This window comes from Euphorbia lathyris, chromosome 10, assembly GCF_963576675.1.
Source record: "Euphorbia lathyris chromosome 10, ddEupLath1.1, whole genome shotgun sequence".
Taxonomy (NCBI): Eukaryota; Viridiplantae; Streptophyta; class Magnoliopsida; order Malpighiales; family Euphorbiaceae; genus Euphorbia; species Euphorbia lathyris.
Genome location: NC_088919.1, coordinates 63,976,683 through 63,998,718, shown reverse-complemented (window position 1 = coordinate 63,998,718; position 22,036 = coordinate 63,976,683). Strand labels below are relative to the sequence as shown.

At 40.3% G+C, this 22,036-nt stretch overlaps 1 protein-coding gene across 1 annotated transcript; it reads left to right on the top strand.

Annotated features, from left to right (window-relative positions):
- The first annotated feature begins 15,309 nt into the window (after positions 1–15,309).
- LOC136209889 (vacuolar protein sorting-associated protein 55 homolog) lies at positions 15,310–19,943 on the top strand. Its single transcript, XM_066001511.1, has 4 exons — positions 15,310–15,395; positions 17,174–17,213; positions 17,285–17,369; positions 19,535–19,943. The coding sequence occupies exons 1-4, from the start codon at positions 15,363–15,365 to the stop codon at positions 19,716–19,718; spliced, it is 342 nt and encodes a 113-aa protein (XP_065857583.1). The 5' UTR covers positions 15,310–15,362; the 3' UTR covers positions 19,719–19,943.
- Positions 19,944–22,036: the final 2,093 nt, after the last annotated feature.

The following is a 22,036-nucleotide window of genomic DNA, read 5'->3' as shown; positions in this document are numbered from 1 at the left end:
TTCGAATACCGGAGTTCTGCGTCCTTCAAGACTTTGCTCACGTAGTATACTGGATATTATTGCCCTTCTTCTTCTCGCACCATCACAGTGCATATCGCCATGCTGGTGACGGATACATAAAGAAACAGATCTTCTCCGTCTTCCGGCCTGCTCATTAAGGGCGGATAACATAGTAATCGCTTTATCCCCTCAAATGCTTCTTGACAATCCGGCGTCCATTCAAAGGACTTGGATTTTTTGATGGCATTGTAGAAAGGTAGACATCGCCTAGCTGAGCATGATATGAATCGCCCTAATGCCACCAACCGCCCGTTCAGTCTCTGTACTTCCCTTATGTTCCTTGGCGTCTTCATCTCCATTACTGCTTTAACCTTCTCAGGATTCGCCTCAACCCCTTTGCCGCTAACAATGAAACCCAGGAACTTTCCCGCTCTTGCTCCGAATGTGCATTTCTCTGGGTTCAATTTGAGGCCATATTTGATCAACACTTCTAGGATTTCTTTGATATCCCGCGGGTGGTCTTGCATTTTCTTGCTTTTGATGATCATGTCATCAACATAGATCGAGAAGTTCTCGCCGGATTTGTCTGAAAATATCTTGTTCATCATCCTCTGGTATGTTGCTCCCGCGTTTTTCAATCCAAAGGGCATCACCTTGAAGCAATAAGTCGTCTGGTGAGTTATGAATGATGTTTTGATTTCATCCGCCTTCTCCATGGGTATCTGATGGTAACTGGATTTCACGTCGGTGAATGATAAAGCTTCATATCCTGCAGTTCCATCTACCAATATATCAATGTTAGGAAGTGGATACATATCTTTCGGACATGCCTTGTTCAAGTCGTTGAAGTCGACGCACATTCTGTACGTTCCATTCGGCTTTTTGACTAGCACCACATTGGCTAGCCATTCCGGATAGGTGACTTCTCGAATCGCATCTGACCTTAGCAAGTCCGCCACTGCTTTTTCAATCGCCTTTTGCCGCTCAGGAGCATGTCCCCTCTTCTTTTGCCGCACTGGGGTTGCCCCTTTGTCTACATTCAACCGATGGGTTGCTACGTCTGGGCTTATTCCTTTTAACACTTCATTTGGGGCGGCAAATGCCGACTCACATTGGATCAATACCTCGGTAATGGCCTTCTTTGTTTCTTCTGAGAGTCCAGCCGCTATTCGCACGTTCTTGTCATTCGAGATGGCGAATAGTTCCGTTTCTCCCAATGCTTCCGCCGGTAGCTTCTCTTCGACTTTATCCTCCTCTTCCGGTTTTGGTTCAAGTGATAATGTATAGGCCTGTTGAGATACAAGTTGATCACCTTCAACTATGACTCGCCCTTGGTGTGTTGGCAAATGTAACGTTAAATGCTTCATTGAGATGAGCGACTCCGTCTCCGATAGGAATGGCCGTCCCAGAATTATGTTGTAGGCCAGTGGGAGATCAACAATTGCGAATTCTAAATCACCTCACCATTTTAGATTCTTATCGCCCATTTCTGCCTCCAACACCACCTGCCCACTTGTTTGGGAGGATTGACCCCCAAAACCAGTTACATCCATGAAGGTGTGTTCCACCCGCTCGTCGTTGATTCCCAACTTGTTGAATGCTGTCCGGGTAATAACGTTGCAAGAACTGCCTATGTCGATAAGGACCCGCTTGACGTCCCATCCTTCAATGGCCATCGTGATCACCAGGGCATCCGCATGTGGCTCCGTGATTCTCGCAAATGAGTAATTGAGGGCATCACCCCTATGTGTGTTGCTCTTTCGCCGTTCACGGCGAGTTATTTTTGTTGGAGGCTCGTAGATTCCGCCTGCTATCACGTTTATCACCCCTTTCTTCTGCTTCTTTTCTGGCCGTGTTTCTCCCTCATGCGGGAGCGTTGTTTTCTCATCAGCTGTTTCTTTTCTTACAAATTGACTCAGCTTGCCTCTCTCGATCAGTTTTTCTATTTCCTTCTTCAGTTCGTAGCAATCATCTGTGTCATGGCCATTCAACCTGTGGAACCTGCAATACTTACTGGGATAGCGCCCCAAACTGGTTCGGCCTCTCACCTCGGGGAACCGCACATCCTTCTTCAAGGGGCTCTTTTCGATCCAAAGTAACACCTCTTGGCGAGTCGTGTTTAGTGGTGTGTGATATCCTCCACCTTGAAAGGGACGATCGCCTCTTCGAACAAAATTACTTTTGGACTGGGTCTGACACCGACTGTCCGAAGTGGTTCTAGCGGCATCTCTTTCTCGCCGAGTTTGGGCCCTATGTTCCTTGTTGACATCATCCACTTCCATGAATTCCTTTGCTATCTTCATGAGCTCGGCTACAGTGCGTGGTTTGTTACGGATGATTTCTTCCCGCATGCTCCAATCTGTGGTTCCATCCGCCATGATGTTGCGAATACTCACGATATCTGGGTTCTGCAATCGCACTAGGATATCGTTAAAGGCGACAACAAATTCCCTTAGGGAATTATAGTTTCTCTGTTTGATCTCCTTCAGCTGCCTATCTGTCACATCTGCCTCTTTACAGCCCACGAACTTCGCACAGAAATCCCGACTATATTGTTGCCAATTGTGAATAGATTCTGCCAGTAAAGATCGAAACCAATCAGATGCCGCACCGCCCAAATTTGTCGAGAATAACCTGCAAATTATGCTCTCGCTTGCCCCTGCAACATCCATTAACTCTCTGTAGTTCCTGACATGAGCCTCAGGGTCAGAATTTGGATCCCCATAGTATTTTGGTATGGCAAGTGCTTTGATTCTGTGATCTGGAATGAATTCCCGCAACGAAGGGGCAAAAGGTGAATCGCTCTGGACCTCTGCTCTCGGCCGAGGTGAGTACCCCATTCGCTCCATCATGCTCCGTAATTGATCTTCTAAGTCAATATCGGGTACTCGCCGGACCTCTTCCATCCGCTGCTGGTGAATTCTGGATGGCATCCACTCGCCCATCGGTGTTGAGATGGGTGCCTGTTGGTGGACCAATCGCCGTCCCGTTATAGGATCAAAGTTCCATGTGTGCTCACGCCCAGACATAGTTGTGTTAGGCGTCATCAATTCCGAACGTCTGTGAGGAAAAGGGTCCAGTTGTTGTAGCGGAAGAGTGCCTTGCATTCCTGGCAACGGTTGGGATGACTGCCAGGTTGGAGGTGTCATCGTAATGAGATCTGGGTGCGAGTAGTTGCTCGGGTGACTGTGTGGATTCGTGCGACTATTCTGGCCCACTTGATTTGGCACCTGAGATGGCTGCGGAAGGACAGGTATGACAGGAATAGTCGGTGATTGTGTTGAGATAACCACAAGTTCCTGAGGGGCAGGCGCCATAGCGGTATCGCGTTCGGTGAGGGCGGTTAATAAATTAATCATTTGATCGCCAGCCGCCTGGCTCATATTCGAAGCCAAGACCTGTCCTGCCATCTGCACGAAATCGCTATTGGACATCTCCATTTCATTTTGCACCTGCACTTCCAATAAGGGACCCAATTGTCCCGAGGGCCTGACGAGCTAGGCACCACAGGCTGAGTACCTGCAGGCTGCGAATTTGCAATCCGTGAACCTCGTGAGTTCATGCTAGTGGATCTGGTCGTAACACCGGTCGTTCGTGATGGTTCTGACATGTTCTTCGTGTACCTTTAACCAAGTGTTGGTAAAAAAGGTCCACCTTCACCGCACCAATGATAACTTGCTGGATCCGCTTTGATATTCTTTGCCGGAGTTACCTGCAAAACAAAACCGGAGACAGGATCTCCGGGAAAACTCTCTGACGATCAAGTCAGTTTTTGTAAAAATGAGTCTATAATTTAGCAATAGCTTTGTGGGAAAAAATGTGAACGTACCTCCCCCCTTATTCTTAAGGCCTTTTATAGGTGTTTTTTGAGTAACCGCCGAGGGCGGTTACTCCTTAGTGGGCCACGTTCTGAGGGCGGTTACCCCTTTTTAGGCCATGTCCCTTTCGTGGCTTTTATGGCAACGAACGTGGTTCTGAGTGGGAGTCTTGACGCTCCGTTTAGGAATTCGGGGCGGTTTACTCGCTGCGCTCGCTTCCTTCATTCGGGTCCCGTCCAATCTTAGCCCATGGGGCTTTAATATGGGCTGGGCTTGCGAAATGAATATAACCCGTTTTGGGCTTCACGGGTTATCACATGCCTCCCCCTTGGTCTAGCAAGAGCGAGGGTCCGGGGAGGGGTCCCACCACGAGGGTATACTGGGGGCAAGCCTTCCCCTGCCAATTTCTTTGGCAAGAGGCCGCTCCTAAGACTCGAACTTAACTTAACTTGACTTGTATATATCAAGAAAATAGAACTTAACTTAAGAACCTTAATATTGCCTACATGTGACCTTTTTACATCGTCGACACTGTTATCAGGACCACTGCTAGAGCCTCATGACCGGGGTGGCTCTGCCCCTAATCTGCATGGGTTTTTTCCCTCATTCATATCATGACTCTGTGGTTGGTGAAGAGGAGTCGACCAAATTTAAAATTTCGGGTGATATGAAAGTAGAAAGAGTTATTATTACTAATTACATTAATGGGAACTGTTTGAAGGCGGGAATTAACATTGTGCCTCAATTCAAGGAAACACCTTTTCAACCGTGGAAGGATGCGCTTGTTGTGAAACCATTATGTCGAAATATTGGATACATTACTTTTAAGAAAAGGGTCATGTAACTATGAAAATCGATTGCGGATATATATAAGATGGACCCAGGGCATAGGTTTCATATTGTCAAATTCACTAATCAAAGTGATAGAGAAAAGGTTATGCATGATGATCCTTGAATCATTCGGGGAAATCATCTGACCGTTCACGCTTGGTTAGGGATCAACCTGACTTATCTTATGAAAGTTCTTAGCACGTGATTCACTAAATGGACCATGGCTAACTCAATTGGCTAAAAAACTAGGATCCATTTACTATTGTATTGTTAATACCTACAAGATATGACATAGGTTTCATATGGTCAAATTCACTAATCCAAATGATAGAGAAAGGGCTATGCATGATGATCCTTGAATCATTCGGGGACATTATCCGACCGTGCACGGCTGGTTAAGGATCAACCTGACTTATCCTATGAAGGTTCTTAGCGTGTGATTCACTAAATGGACCGTGGCTAACTCAATTGGCTAAAAAATTAGGGTCCATTTATTGTGGTGTTGTCAATACCTACAATTTCCGATATGGAATATCGTTAAGACTCAATCTATATAAACTTAGGGATATGTTCAAATTTTTGAAAGAGCTAATAAAAAAACCCAACACAATTAATAAGCAGAAACATAATAGAGGAATGAAATCAGAATAAAATTCTAATTGTTTACAACGAAATTCAAATCCGAAGAGATCTTAAAAGTTTAACAAGAACAAAAGTAAATGAGATTTGCCTTTGAAGCTTCGTCAATCTCAAGCAGTCATCGTCCGGATCGGAGGGTAGACCTTGATTGTCAGTGAATCAATGGAAGGAGGAAGCTTTATCAATGGTGTATGGAGATGGAAGAAATTGAGGTTGCTCTTAAGAGGAAGAAAAATTTAACAAATAATTACTAGAGTGTTTTCGATTGAGAAGCTAAAACTAGCTAAGATGTAAGAATGAATAAAGAATGGAAATTCATAAACTAAAACTGAAAACTAGCTAGATAAAAATGGAATAGGGGTGCTTTGGGGATGAACACCCAAAGTCTTTAAGTACAAAATAAAACCTAAAAGTCCGCCACAAAGTATTCTAAAAGATTTTTACATATTTAGATTGCGTGAGACTGGGTCAAAATGGGTATGTTCGAGTGGTCAGCTCGACGAGCTGGCCTATTTTAGATGGTTGGGGGATTACCCAGCCCCCAGCTCGGTGAGCTGGGAGCCAAGAGAAGCTTGTCCTCTTCTTGAGTGGCCAGCTCGACAAGTTGGCATGTAGTGGGCCTCGATTTTGCTTGGTCGTACTCCTGATACTGAATCTCCTGAAAATCTCAAACAATCTCATAAAATTTCATTAAATATTTATCAAAAAACAATTAATTAATTTACAAAAAATCCTTTTAATTACCAAGTCAAAATCGATTAATTTTGATAAGTTAATTTCATGAAATTGGCACCATAAAAAAAGCTCTAAATTAAATGTAACTATCTGTTTGCTTTAAACTGTGCAGTAAACATTGGGTTACATAAATGGATTCCTCCTCCTACTTATATCGTTAAACTAAATTGGATGCCACTTTCTCTAGTAGGAGTAGTATGGGTGTAGTGGGGTTCATTGCTCAGAATTTCAAAGGAGAGGTGCTTATAACTGGTGTGTGTCCAATAGGGCGGTGCTAGTCAGTCCTTCATGCTGAATTACTTGCAATTCTAAATGGGGTGGCTTTGGCAAAGAACTGTGGTTTTGTGCGGATCATGGTTTCCTTGGATTGCAAAGATGTTGTTGACGCTATCATGAGTGCCAAAGATGTGAGTTACACAGATTTTGTGGCTTCTTCTATCCGTGAAGCATCCAATTCTTTTTTTCTTTCGAGCTTCATTTTCGAAGGGCGTTCTCGTAACTCAACTGCTCACGAACTTGCTAAATGAGGTATTAGTCTACCCTCCCTTTAAGTCTCGTTTAATGATTTTCCTTCTTTTCTTTCATCATGCATTGATTTCTTCTAGTTAGTACAAGATGATGTTGCTATAATATATATATATATATATATATATATATTAATACTAAATGGAATATGTAAAAGAAGTAAAGGGAAAGTACAAAAATAAATCCTATGGTTTAGGTCATATTCAAACATAAACTACATGGTTTAAAAGTTGGCAAATAGGTACATTGAAGTTGATTTCATAAGCAAACACAGTCCAACTTAACTAACAGTGTTAAAAAAAATCAAAAGTAAAAAGAAAAAGAGTTAATTTAGTCTTTGATTCGGGATATGAAACGCAGGACCCAATAGGCCCAGGCCCAATGAAGGCAAGGCCCAGGAAGGCCTACGCAACTAGGCTCACTGAGTATAAATATCCCAAGCATAGGAAAGGTAAAGGGGGATTTTTTGGATCTCTCATTTCACTCAATTGGGAATCCCCAAAGCTGTCCGATTATTTTCCTTTATAAGCTATCTCGAATAACTAACTGTCTTGACCGTCGGAGTGTTCGCAGGGACCGTTCCCCGCACAGAGACGAAGCCCGAGGACCATAAAGATCCCACAGAGGCAGCTCGGATCACTGTAGTTCGTTCCCTAATTATTTGGTGCGGTGAAGGTGGAGAGGAAAAGATCCTTCAGCAGGTCAAAAGAGTCAATGGACTCAGGAGCCGGTCCCCGATACCACTCCTGTGCACTCGCGGACAACGTAGTGGGGAAGACCTTACACATGATGTCCTCATCTTTGGAATAAAGGTTGATGGTGCTCATAAAAGATGCTACGTGGTCGTTTGGGTCCTCAGTTCCCGAGTACTGTGACAGGCGAGGAGCCTTCCAGTCGTGGGGAAACCTCGTCTCAATGATCCGTTGCACTAATGGGGTTTTGCTGGATATGATGCTTCCCCCCATCACCCCTCCGAGTGCGCGCTTATCCAGGAAACGCTGAATTTTTAGTTCCAGCAGATCCTCGCCACTGGGGGTAGGTTGAACCTCGAGGTTTAGGGTTCTTCCTGCGGACGCCGCGTTTATGCTGCCTCGGGGCCCTTCGAGGCCCACTTCTGGGGAAGTGGGTTCCCGTGCCGCCACGAGCTTTTCTGTCGACTGCATGGTCCGTCACTGACGGACAATTGACGTAAGGATGAGGCATCACCGAGATAACTCGTTGAACCTCAAGCACCTTCACCGAGTCTACGACATCCCAAAGAGACATTATACGAAATAACACAGACACAAATGGATAAAAGCACACTTCCAAAAGTAGAGAAAGCCACCATTTATAGTTTAAAGCGACGACACGACATAAAAGACATCTCCAGATGAAAAGTAACAATCACATCAAACAAGTCACATTGGCAAAATAAGAAGATAAGGGCAGGGAAGTGACCAAGAAATCACGAAGTTGATACATAAGGTACGACGTTTATGATTACAAAACAACAAAACAACATAATTAAGGCAAGCTGTCCTCGACCGTCCATCTACTTCTTAAAACGCCCAATAGTCTTTCCAGCGAGCAAGCGCTTGGGCGGACCCTCAAACAAAGAGGCCGACCGCACGAAACATGCCAGTTTTTTCCCCAACTCTCATGCAATACTCGTATGATGTCCTCGGGGGGGGGGGGGGGGGGGGGCGCTACTTGATTCAAGATATGAAACGCAGGACCCAATAGGCCCAGGCCTAATGAAGGCAAGGCCCAGGAAGGCCCACGCAACTAGGCTCACTGAGTATAAATATCCCAAGCATAGGAAAGGTAAAGGGGGATTTTTTGGATCTCTCATTTCACTCAATCGGGAATCCCCAAAGCTGTCCGATTATTTTCCTTTATAAGCTATCTCGAATAACTAACTGTCTTGACCGTCGGAGTGTTCGTAGGGACCGTTCCCCGCACAGAGACGAAGCCCGAGGACCATAAAGATCCCGTGGAGGCAGCTCGGATCACTGTAGTTCGTTCCCTAATTAGTCTTTATATTTATTTATTTTATAAATTAGCACCCTTATTATCTAATTATCACAAACAAACCCCAAAATTAAAAATAGAAATCAAATACACCGTCTTCTCCATATCTCTAATCTCTTCTTTTTCTTGTTCGTTCTCCCTTTTCTATCTTCTCTCTCTGTTAATTTCTATTCCATTATTGCTGTTAATTTCATTTTCAAATTAACAAAAACGTTATAACTCCAAGTAACCTTCAAAAACGTTAAAATCAAAGAGGGAGCAGTGACCTTCAATGAAGCAAACCCGATAATCTCCTCTGTCGTTTCAACCTTCTCAGAGAAGCAATCCAAGTGATGCCATTTGGTCATATCAAACCCTAGCCGGTCTTTGCTGAGCAAACCCCAAGGTTTTAGCCTGTATAAATTGAGCGCACTTCTTGCATGATGACCTCTTCGATTTAGCGTACTCAGCAAAGATTTTGACGCGTTCGGAAGGAGGCATTACTTGATTTTGGGAGCAGAAATGAAGCAATTGCTTTGTTCGTTTTTTGGAAACAGAGTTAAGGGAATATGCTCGTGACTTCAAAAAGGTTGAAGTTGGTGATCATAAAATTTGAGTTGAGTGAATGCTTGTAGTTTAGGGTCCTTCCCGCCAAGTAGGAAACTAATTTGGTGTCTATTCCTTCGAGGATTAAAGGGCAAAAGAAATGTCTTTTTTACATATAATATTTGTGTTTCAAATTATACAAGACAGATTTCCCGAGTTTATGGCCATGGGTATGCAAACCAGTTGGGCGCTGGACAACGCTCCGCTCCAAAGCGGCTAGCAGTTTGTTAATTTCATTTTCAAATTAACTAAAAGGAGATAGAAGAAAGAGAAAGAAGAAAAGAGAGAGATAAGAGATATAAAAAAATGATATATTTGATTTTTATTTTTAATTTTAAAATTTGTTTGTGATAATTAGATAATAAAGGGGTTAATTATAAAATAAATATAACGATTAAATTAACTCCTTTTCCACTTTTGACTTTTTTTATCACTGTTATTCAATTTGGACCGTGTTTAACCTAAATCCAAAATTTATTTTTGTACTTTTCCCCGTGTATCATATATTTTTTTTTTGGTAGGGAAGGAAAGAAAAACAAACAAAGCCGCTTAGCCCGGGATCAGCCTGGGAAAACTGACCCCCACCAAATCATCCAAGATCAGGGACGAAATGAACAACGGAGGAGAAGAAAAGGTTGAGAGACCCAACATCCTTGAATGACCTTCAACCGCAAGACGGCCCGCTACACGATTTTGCTCCCTATAAATATGACCGAAGCTAATAGAATCAAAGGAGGAGCCAATCCTTCTAATACCTTTGATTAAATTTTGGCTATTCAGGCAAATAGCATTATTCTCTGATATCATTTTGACCGCTTCAAGGTTATCAGACTCTACCTGGATCTTCTTCACCCCCAGATTTTTTGCTAGCCTAAGGCCATAAAAAATCCCCCAAAGCTCTGCAGAAAAGGACGATCCCATGCCCAAATTCTGAGAGAAACCAGAAACCCAACCACCACCATCATCTCTCAGAACTCCTCTCGCGGCAATTCTCCCGTCCTTTAGACAAGAGCCATCAGTGTTAAGCTTAACCACACCTTCACTAGGCTTACACCAACCTAAGAGATGGACCTCTTTCCTCTGAATAGCCCTAGCCAAGGGATCCTCAACGAAGCTATCAACCAAGGTGCAAATCTTTTTGGAAAAGAAATAAAAAAACACTAGGCAAAACAACCGTTTCTCCTCCAAAAATCTCCTCATTTCTCCATTTCCAAATCTGATGGAAAACCACCACAAATAAGAGAACACCCTGCTTCAACTCAGCCAAAAGCTTCCCATTAATCCCATCCACAAACCAATCAAGCTCAGAGTGGACAAAAAATGTAGATAGCACCTTTAAAGGGAGAATTTTCTTCCAAACCTCTTTACTTTTCTCACAGTCTCTGAGAGCATGGCACAAAGTTTCTTCATGACCTCTGCACCTGCCACAAGCTCCAGACTCCACCAAATGCCTCCTTTTCCTATCAGAATTAGTAAGCAATCTATTTTTAACCCCTAGCCACAGGAAGCTTCTAATACGGTAAGGCACTTTTAAGGCCCAAATTGTCTTCCACACCTCTAGGTTCGAAGCATCCAACTCCTGATAGAACGCCTAAAAAGCCAATTTACAAGAAAATGCCCCGTTGTTCGTCAAAGACCAACAGTAACTATCCCTGTCTTCCATCTTATTACTAATCTGAACTCCTCTAATTCTCAGGAGCGATTCCAGACTGAGGTAAGAATCAAATTTAGACCAAATCCAATCACCCTCAAAATCCACCACATCTGCAATCCTTCAGTTCTGAATATCTACAGGCGGTAAAGACTCACAAACTTCCAATAAAGGCTTTTTACCAATCCAAATATCATTCCAGAAGTTGATGGATCTACCATTCCCCACATTCCACCCAATCCCTGAGCAAAATTCAGTAAAAACCACACTAAGGCCTTTCCAAAGAAAGGAACAATTAACCACTCTATCCTTAGGACCCCCAAAAACCTTATCCTTTCTATATTTACCACATAATAATTGAACCCAAAGAGCTGAAGGAAGTTGCCACATTCGCCACAGCAGTTTCATTAATAAAACTTTATTATTATCTCTGGCTTTTCTAATGCCCAGACCTCCCTTATCCTTAGGTTGACAAACCTCATTCTAAGGAACAAGGTGAATCTTTCTCCCCTCCCCAGCTTCTCCCCACGGGAAACGACGATTTATTTTATCAAGATCCTTGAGAACAAGCTCAGGAAGATGACACGCCTGCATAATGTGATTAGGAGTCGCACAATTGACAGACTGAACCAAAGTAAGGCGGCCTGCGAGAGAGAGAGTCTTAGCTTTCCAAATGGCACACTTCTTTTTGGATTTATCCAAAGTATCCTTAAAAGACTCTTTCGAAACTCTTTCACTATGGAGGGGAATCCCCAGATACTTCTCAAGAGAATTAGTCAGAGGAATTCTAGACAAATCACTCAACCTTTTACATGCTCTCTGGTTCATATTCTTAGAACACATCATCCTGGACTTTTGGATATTAAGCTTCTGACCAGAGGCAGTACAGAAACAATCAAGAATATCCATAATCACACTTAACTGCTCCTCATTACCTTCCAGAAAGATCAAAACATCATCTGCAAAGAATAAATGAGTAACCCGGGGACAGAATTTATTGATGGCCACCGGGTGGAATTTCCTATTGTCAACAACATCTTGGATTAGGTGAATCAATCTTTCCATTGCAATAACAAATAAGAAATGGCTCATTGGGTCCCCTTGACGGATACCCCGGTAAGGAGAAAATTCCTCCGAGATATCCCCATTGATCAAAACTTGAAAAACAGGAGAAGAGATACAAACCTTAATTAACCTCCTCCATTTGTCCGGGATCCTTGCTCTCTCAAGACTCTCAAGAAGGAAACTCCAGTTAATACGATCATAGGCTTTCTCCAGATCCAACTTAAGAGCCACAATACCTCTCTTCCCCTTTTTGATTTTCATAGAGTGGACCATCTCTTGGGCAATAACCACATTATCCATCATTTGTCTACCAGGCACAAAGCTTCCTTGATTCTGACTAATGATCTTAGGAAGAATGCAACAGATTCTATTGGCCACAATCTTAGTAATAGCTTTATAGAGGACATTACAAAGACTTATAGGCCTCATTTGTAAGAAAGAAGAGGGCTTCTCAACTTTAGGAATCAGAACTAGAAGAGTTCTGTTCACAAGCCCAATATCCTGAGAGCCATTAAAAACACCTTTAATAAAGCTATAAATGTCTTCCTTCACAACCTCCTAGTGTTTATGATAAAAACCAGCAGACAGACCATCAACCCCAGGAGCTTTAGTAGCCCCAATACTAAAAATGGCTTGATCAATTTCTTTCTGGGAAATAGGGAGGAAGGCCTCCAGAATTCTATTCCCAAGCACCGTTACTATTAATGAAATCCTCCACTTATCCCTAAGCGCCCGCTTTTCAGCTGAGGAAAGCCGAATCACAGGACAAAGCGGATCATCATGATCATCATCCTCTTCGTCAGACTCAGAATAAACTTCTTCCGACTCCCCCTCCATCAAAACTTCCTCCATACGAGGCTCCTCCTCGACCACACCCATCACCGTATCTTTCCATGAAGCTTTCCCTATTCCAAGATTAGAATTGACTTTATTTGCCAATTCTCCCATAGGTTTGAGAGACCCATTCACACCAACCCGAGAATTGGGGGAAGCCGCGTTCCCCTGAGCCTGACCCCCACAAACATCTCCTAACCTACCCGAATTCCCTTCCCCCGCCAGGATCCAACCCGCGGCCGCCTTCCCCACCGCGGCAGCCTCAGCCCGAGTCAAATCCGCCATGCCCGCACAATCCCCGCCCTCTTGGAAATCACCGGCGCCCGAACCCTCAAAGGCCACTGCCGCGCCTCCCACCTGCGGCGGCCCCTTGCCACCTACAGCACTCGACAGCCCCTCCCCCTTCGCGTGCCCCTCTGCCCCATTGCCACACCGATCGGACGCCCAGCGCCCCCTTCCCGCCTGCGCACCTCCGCGATCTACGCCCTCCGATCTCCGATCTCCCATCACCCCTAACACCATCCACCTCCGAGCCGCACTCCCCAACCACGCCGAGAACCCCATCCAGTTCTGCCCTAGCCGCCCCAACCCCCTCACCACAACCCGCCGCCCCCTTTCTCTAGATCTGTCTCTAACCCTTTTCACCATGAAACCCTATCAGAGAGAAAAAGAGAGAGAGAGAGATTCAACCTATATGCCAGGATCCACTATTAATAAAATAAGGTTTGGTAATAGCCAGGGTCCACTTCAATTTCAATTAATTTTCAAAAAAATAATTAATTATAGGTTCAGTAACATATAGCACAACGGCTAGAACAGCGACAGCGGCGGAAATGAGATCCACGAACGGACCGACGACGGACAGGCGATCACCCATGCATCGAAGGAGAACCGCAGCGGCGAGAAAGCGGTGGCGAGGAAGCCTGCGGCGGTGAGAAACCAAAGCAGAGCAGAGATCCGCGAGATCGAGGGCGGAGATCAGCGAGTACCCAAGAGCAGACGGCAGATCGGCGGAAGAAAAGAGGCGGTTGCGGCGGCGGTCGGGAGCGGATGATCCGCGAAGTCCGGCAGAGAGCAACAGATCCAGGGAGAACGGCGGCGATCTCCAACCCTAGCAGAGCTAGCAAATTCGCGATTAAATTAATCTTAATCTAGACTATTTCCCCGTGTATCTTATTATTGTTGAGAATATAATTATATGATTTTAATAAAATGTTCTTTTTATAGAAGATAGAGCCTTTTTATAAAGGCCTAATACACAAATAACTCCCTGAACATGTTCAAATGTTGCAACTGTTCCATCCAACTTTCAATTATAACAACTTACCCCTAAAACTTGTCCAATTGTAAAACATAACCTCTCAAACTTGTTCAATTATAAAACATAACCCCAAATTGCTGATATGGACTGCAATTGAAGAAACACGTGAAATACAAAATCTGCAACGCTCGTAGAGTGTGATTATAAGATTTTTGGCGTGATACGAAATGGTTGCTTTAAGTACGGGGTAAAAAATTTCCAATTTGAGGTTATATTTTACAATTGAACAAGTTTAAGGAGTAAGTTGTTATAATTGAAAGTTAAGGGAGGCAGTTGCAATATTTAAACAAGTTCAGGGGGTTATTTGTGTATTAGGCCATAAATAGTAGTAATATGTTTTCGGAAACAATTTTATTTATTTACTAATAAAATAAAATAAAATAATTCCTAAAGTCCAAACTCCAACGCCAACAGAAACAAAATTGGATTGGATCCTTTTTAATTACTAATAGAGCCTTTCTCCTATATTTTCTTTTTCATAAGCAATGGCTATGACGATCGAAGGTACCTTTACTTTTTTATTTCTTATTTCGCTGTTAATTTCTAGTTTCGTTGATAATCCGAGTTGAGATTATCACCTCCCCCGTTTGTTTATTCGAAATGCTTTCTGTATTCCGTTTAATTTGGGAAATTTGAACCTGTGTACCATTTCTTTTTGTTGTGTATTTCATTTAGGTTTTAGTTCAGTGTTTGGGGACTCGGTAAGTATGAATGTTGAGTTCAATTGACCTAAGAGCATGATTTTTGTCCTTTTGGTGGTAATACCTGTGTTTTTCGTGGGAAAGAGAGCGGGGAAAAGACAATTTGTGAGGGTTTGTTTGGATGGAGGTTATGAGAGGTTATACAATGTAAGATTAAGGGAAAATTAGTGCCTGAAAATGCAACCTAGATGAAGTTGTTTGAAGATGGAACGTTTTACAACTGATCAGTTGATTAGATCTTTTTGATTTTAATTACTTGTTGTGCTACTTCAGTTTTACTTCACTTTATTTAGATAGAAGCTGTGCTTAAGATTTGATTATGTTTGTTTGGGAATGGTTCTACACATTCTTTGTTTGGGGACTCAATTATTGTCATCTATTCTAAATTTTTAGTTTGTACTGTATAATCTGGATATACAGAAGTGTTTCCTTTTGATATCGTTATACTTTATATGATGTCCGCTGCTAACTTTTTTTTTTTTTTTTTTTTTTTTTCTGCGATTCTGTTTTCAATTTGGTGGATCGACATTACCTTTTTCTCTACAGTGTAAGTTGGATGCTTCATTTTGTAATTAGTTTGTTCTGTATATTCAGTAAGATAACTTATAATATGCCATCATTGCAGGCTTGCTGGGCTTGCTTTTATGTTTTCCGCTAGCATCCTACTTCAGATACTGGTAAACTTTCGATCAGATATGTTGAACTGTATTAGTCCTGCTTTTTTTGTTAAGCATCTAAAAGGTTTTTCAATGATATTGTAATCATATTGCAAGAAGCCTTGTAGCCATAATCCAACCAATCTTGAAAAAAATTAGTGGCTAATATTTACATATTAAGGGTACTTGTATCTCTTTGGTTGACATGCTTTTCCTTCTGTGGTGAGGGTGCTTTGAAGTCTTATGAATTCCTCTATTCTAACTTTCCAGATCATTCAGATCATCTTTGGTTGTGGTTGTGTATTCTTTTTAAAGTAGAATGAAAAATGTTTTGTTACTCTAGGTAATCAGACTTCTCCAGTTCTAGTAGTTATATATATATATGTGTGTGTGTGTGTGTGTGTGTGTGTGTGTGGTGGAGAGTGATGACTGATCATGTTCAAACACTTCTAGGGACTAGGAAAAACTGTAGGAAATAGGAGTATAAATTCAGGTTGTCGTGTCAGGTAAGTCGTCTCTGTAAATCATTTTATCCTCTCAAGAATTGACAGCACTACTAGGAAAGAAGCAAATACTTTTTTTCCCTTGAATGCCTTTTATCTACTAGATGTTCCTGTGCTAGTATAAGTGATGGTTACTTAGGATGTGCAAATTGGTTAAGTGTTCATGAGGAGCAATATAGGTTCATTTCCCTGAACTGGAGGATCACTTGAGGTTTCAACATTGAAGAAGTAACAGTGTCAGACAGATGTATTCTGTACAATGAATTAAGGGATAAGAAGGCTTGGGATTTTATTGTTGAAGAAGTGATGGCGTCACTCAGATGTATTTTGTCCAACTATAGCGAGATAAGAGGGCTTGAGATTTTTTAATTGAAGAAGCCATGGGATTATTCTATATGTCAATGAGTTGAACTAATGAAGAAGAAAGAGTCGAGTAATGAAGAGATGAGGACTTGATATTTTATGATCCGAGAAGCAATGGGTTAATTTTGTTGTATAATCAACATGGTGCTTTAAATGATTAATTTATCCGGGTAGCTTGCACGATGTCCTTCTTGAAAGAATAACATGATTTTGTTGCCTTGCTTTTATGATTTTGTTGCCTTGTTGCCTTGCACTAGCATTATCAGTTTTGCGTGCTATAAAATCGTTCTAGTTTCATGTTGTAATAAGATGCAGTTGCAGAAGACATTAGAAAATGTAGAAACATAAGGAAGACGATAAAAGTTATTTTATGCAAGCAACAATTTGTAAAACAGGCCAAGGCCTAGTACTGCCTTGTGGAAGTGTGGAGAAAAATTGTCCAACAGTTTAAGCATCAATATGTGTGATACAGGTTTTCGAAGTTCGAACAGGAGTGTTGTAAATAAAAGTACAAACTATGGATGATAATGTGGTGGTTGACGAGGTTGTGAATGATTAGAAGAAGACTTAAGGAGGTTTTCTATAAAGTTTGACAATATACTGAAGACGAAGAGATTTATAGCTGAACAAAAGATTGGCACTTTTTGCGACTTTGAAGGAATTTGGAGAATGAATTTTAGGTGATCTGGAAGTAGAAAAAAGGCACAAAGTTGATTACATTACCACTTCTGCCCAAGTTGGATCATCTAGGTACATTAGAAGAATGCTAGAATTTTCAAAAACAAAGTAGGGGTGTGCTAATTTTGTTGTTTCATCTACTGCTAATTGTTAAGGAGAATGCCTTTTCATCTTGTTCTCTCCCCTCTCCCTTACTAGTTCCTTTTATTTGTTAAAGAGGCTTATTCTGTCTTACTTCTATAATTGGGCTTGCAGGCTTGTGCAATATACAACAATTGGTGGCCAATGCTATCAGGTTGGTTTGTAAAACTTGTAAGCTTTAGTTTCACAATTCAAAGTGATGATGTGTGTTCTGTTATTCAACAGCTCTGATGTACGTTCTGGTTCCTATGCCGTGTTTATTCTTTGGAGGTGGTTCGACTCAGTTTCTGATCAGTCGGGATGGTGGGGGGTGAGTACTTTATCTAAATTCTTTATACCATAAACTCTTTCCTGTGCTGTACTTTTCTCAGCAAAAGCATGTGTGTTACCAGGGACGGATTCACAGTGGGGGCAATGGGGGCACTTGCCCCCACTGTGTTCTAGAATTCCTTTAATCTTTCCTGGTACAGTTTGAAAGTTTGAAGTTTTGCCCCCTGTTAACAATGGCGATGGCGGCTACTGATGTTAAGGTTGAAGAAAGAGGAGTTGTAGGGTTTCTTTTATTTGTTTGTTTTTTTGTTTAAATAAAACGATGCCGTTCCACTTAAATGGGGACGGCATCGTTTTTTTAGTGAAAACAGTAAAAAAAGTAGAAGGAACTTAACGTTTGATTAGCTGAGCCCAAAAAAAAAAAGCTGCGCCCACCAACTTAAGGTTTGATTTTTATATTATTTCTATGGGGTTAAAATTGAATATGGTTTTTGATAGATTTGGTTATTTCTTTGGTTTATAATTCCTTACATATTGTTAATAGTTAATTTAATTTTCTTTATATATTTGATTGTTTCTGTTACATAATTGTTGAAGATGCAATTTCTTGATTTTTTATTAGTTTTCAAAGTTCTTTATTTTAATATTTGAGTTGAGTTGAATTAGTTAATGGGATTGCAAAATTTGATCTTAATGTGTTTGGTGAGTGTAAATTTAGCCCTAACGTATAAAATGGTTCAAATTGAACTTTAATGTTTTTATGGAAGACCAATTTTAACCATTTATTGCCGAAATTTTAAAAAGACTAAATTGAATGTTAAAACTAAATATGCACTTCACAAAAAACATTAAGGTCAAATTTGATATTTATATTTTAATTAAGAGATAATGTACCAAAATAGGCATATAGTTTTTGAGAAAGTATCAATTTAGGTTCAACGTACAAAATAACACTGATATAGGCTTAACGTTTAAAAAGGGTATCAAATTTAGATATCGATAACAGATTAGACACGTTATTCCTATATACTTTGCCCCCACTAAATGAAAATCCTGGATCCGTCCCTGTGTGTTACGGCCATTTGACTGCTTGAAATATTTCATGCGTGTGCATGCCAATGCTATTATGTGGAAATATTTATTTCACGTGGAAATGCGCTGTTACATTTGGATTGGATTGGGGGATATGAGTTTGAAAGATGTAGATTTGATATTTAGTGTGCTGCTTTTAACCATTAGATTCATGCTTGTGGATTGAAATAATAAAACTTATTGGGGGAGTGGTTTTGAAAAATTCGAGTAAGTTGTAATTTTATTCTCAAATCAAATTGCTTACGAGTCTATAACATACTTCCATAGATTTTAGAAGCAAATGGACATATTTTCAGCTTCATGTAAATTAAATTAAAAGATCATGCACCCAAATGAGATCCTCCATCTAAAGATAAGACGGTGTATTTCTGTCCTCAAGGTTTTTGTTCTAAAAGTTCATTTCTTTACGTTCATGGTTAAATTGAAAGATGAATCAGATAAGTCGGGCTTGCTCGCCCTCTCTCAACTGAGGTCAGCTTTAAAGATGGTGTTAGCCTGTTAGGGAGTGGTTAACTGCCCCTCTGTCTTGTATTATTTTAGGTTTGGCATTGGATATCTGTGAATGAAATCCATCTTTCTATATGTAGTTTTTTCTTATGCAACAATTGCTGTTGAGAGTCCAAGAATGGACATAATAAGTAATTACACACCTAAACTTGTCACTTTTTTCCATTTGGCATTCTGAACTTATATTTGGAATCGTACATCTAAACTTGTCAATTTTGGACCTCTGGCACCTTCATTGCTAATTTGGCATACTTCAAAGCTGACATGGCACGGCCAGTCAAACTTTCACCTGAACACATTCCATGCGTGTCAGCAAATAAGGGTGCAGAAATTCCAAAATTGACAAGTTTAGATGTGTGATAGAAAAGGGACACCAGGAAATGTTATTTCTAAAACGTAACCTTCATAAAATAGCCTTCAAACATAAACAGACACGAAACGTAGAACGCTACTAAAGAGGAGTGTTTGTGCAACATAGGTGACAACTTTAGGTGTGTAATTATGTGTTAATCCGCCAAGAATGTGTTGATAAGTAATTACTGATTCTGAACTTCATGATTTTCGCACACTGCCATACTTATTCATTTGAAAACTTGATTTCTACAGATGGATAGATGCCGCTAAATTCCTCACTGGGGCATCAGCTGTTGGAAGCCTAGCCATTCCTATTATCCTCCGACACGCACATATGATCGAAACAGGTGCTATGTTTATCGAGTTTACATCCTTCTTTATATTTGTCTGCACAGTGATGTGTTTTCATCGTGCTAGTTTAGAGGATGATTGGTAATTGATTGGTATATCTGCACTTGCTACATCCATGGTGAATATATGACCAATTATTGATAAATCATGCTAAAGAAAACTAGGAATTCCCATCTTGTAAATTACTAAATTGCTGTTTCTTCATGTATATCTGAGCATCTTGCTAAGAATTATGACAGGGCATTTACTTTGCTGAGAGACTGAATATCACTTTGTATTAAATCAGAGAATAGCTTGTAATTTTTCCTCATCTCCAGTAGACTGATCATAATTTCAGTTTAGGTTTAGAGCTCTAATCGAGCTGAGCCGAGCCGAGTCGAGCTTTGGCCTGCTCATGCTCGGCTGGTCAGAAAATTGACGAGTTCGAGCTTAAAATCTTGTTCGTGAGCTGCTCTCGAGCTTGTTCACGAGCAGTTAATTCGTTTCATGAACTTTGTTTGCGAACAGCTCATTAATTGTGTAAAATCGGTCAAGTCGGCAACTAGTAGGCTGATATATCGGTGTTACACCGATCCGATTATTTATAAATGGTCGGTATAAGTCGGGAGCCCTATTTTCTTCCGCCTAGGCGGTTCAAATCGGCCGAGTCGGGTAAAATCGGTCAAGTTGGTTAGGCGGACAAGTCGGTTTAAGCGGATAAAATTGGATAAAATCGGTTTAAGCAGATAAAATTGATAATATTTATATTTTTCTATTATATAATATTTATTTATTATTTTTTTAGATAGTATAATTTATATTTTAAATGTGTTTATATAATATTTATTTAATATAACTCTAAAAATTAGAAAAATACAAATCCGATTAATCTTCGGGGGTCTTGTCCGCCCAACTAGTGCCTAATGACTTTTATAACACTGCTCATTAATCATGTTCATTTGAAATTTGTGAATATAAGAACTACGTAGTTGTTTTAAAACCTACAAAACTACGTTGTTTTACATTTCCCCTTTATAAAAATACTGTTATTAAAAACTAAGCTTGCACATGAACCTATAATCGAGCATATTTGCAAGCTTTCGAGCTGAGTTTCGTCGTGCTCAAACTCAGCTTATTTATAAATTAAGTCGAACATGGCGATCTTTTATCGAGCCGAACGTTGAGTCGACAGCCCTATTTAGGTTCATATGTTAGACTCCATCTTTAAAGAATTACTCTTAAAATGGTTTATTATCCCATCAAAATTGTCATCTATGAGTTAAATCACAATAATCATATACACAGTGGCGGAACATGATTTTGTGAGTGGGTGTCATTTTTACTAAGAAAAAGTTACGAAGTGTTTTAATATTGAGAAAAATATTTTAATATTTTATCCAATCTGATTACGTGATGACAATTGAATTCTACGAGGAATCTTTTGGAAATGATTTAAAAGTACTTTATTGTCGATTTTTAAATATTTCATTCTCGATGTATACTATCAAACTATTATACATTTTACACAATCTTGGAACGCTAACAATATCACCCGGATTAAACTCTAAACTAAAATTAAAGTTGAGTGGTACTATGTGAATTGATCAAAATGTGTTGGTTATAAATTTTTTCTTCTATATACTAATTTTACAGTTTCATAAATTCAAAAATTTCAATTAAGAATAAGGACTTAATTTCAATTAAGGTTGTATGAGAAGCTAGACGCTAGTCTAGGGATAGGGTCTCGGAGATTAATCGATTAATCGAACCTGCACTTTTATATATTTTTTAATTTTTAGAAAATAAATTATTATATAAATACTATGTAAAAATAATAATATAAAATATTTAAGAATGAAAAATATATATTTTAATATTTGTTACAATAATGTATCAAAAAAATAATATTTGATAATCTTAGGTTTTGTTTATTTAATATTTTCTTTAAAATTGAAAACATAGACATGAAATTCAAGGGCTTTTTCGTAAACCAATTTATACCGTCCGAATTGAAGAAATTGGAAACGTTTCTAAAAATCTCCGCCTAAATGGCTGCTTGAGTCGATTTTTAGAACACTGATTTTACTAACCTCAAACTTAAGTTGAAGTGGAGAGTGCAGACAATAAGCTAATCACAACACTAGCGACAATGTCTACAAAAAGAAATACGAAACTGAGAAGAGATGATAATATTTGGCCATTCACCGTTAGATCTGGTTTTATTAAAATCCTAAGGTGGAGATTCAAAGCATCCTAAGACTTAGATTTAATAAGACTAGATCTAAAGGTGAATGACCAAATTCATTTGGTCATTGAGGTCCATGTGAATATGATTAATGCAATGGACTAGTTTTGATCACATGCACTTTAATGACCATGTAGTATTTTGGAGAGAGTAACAAATGCGTGATTGTGAATTATGAA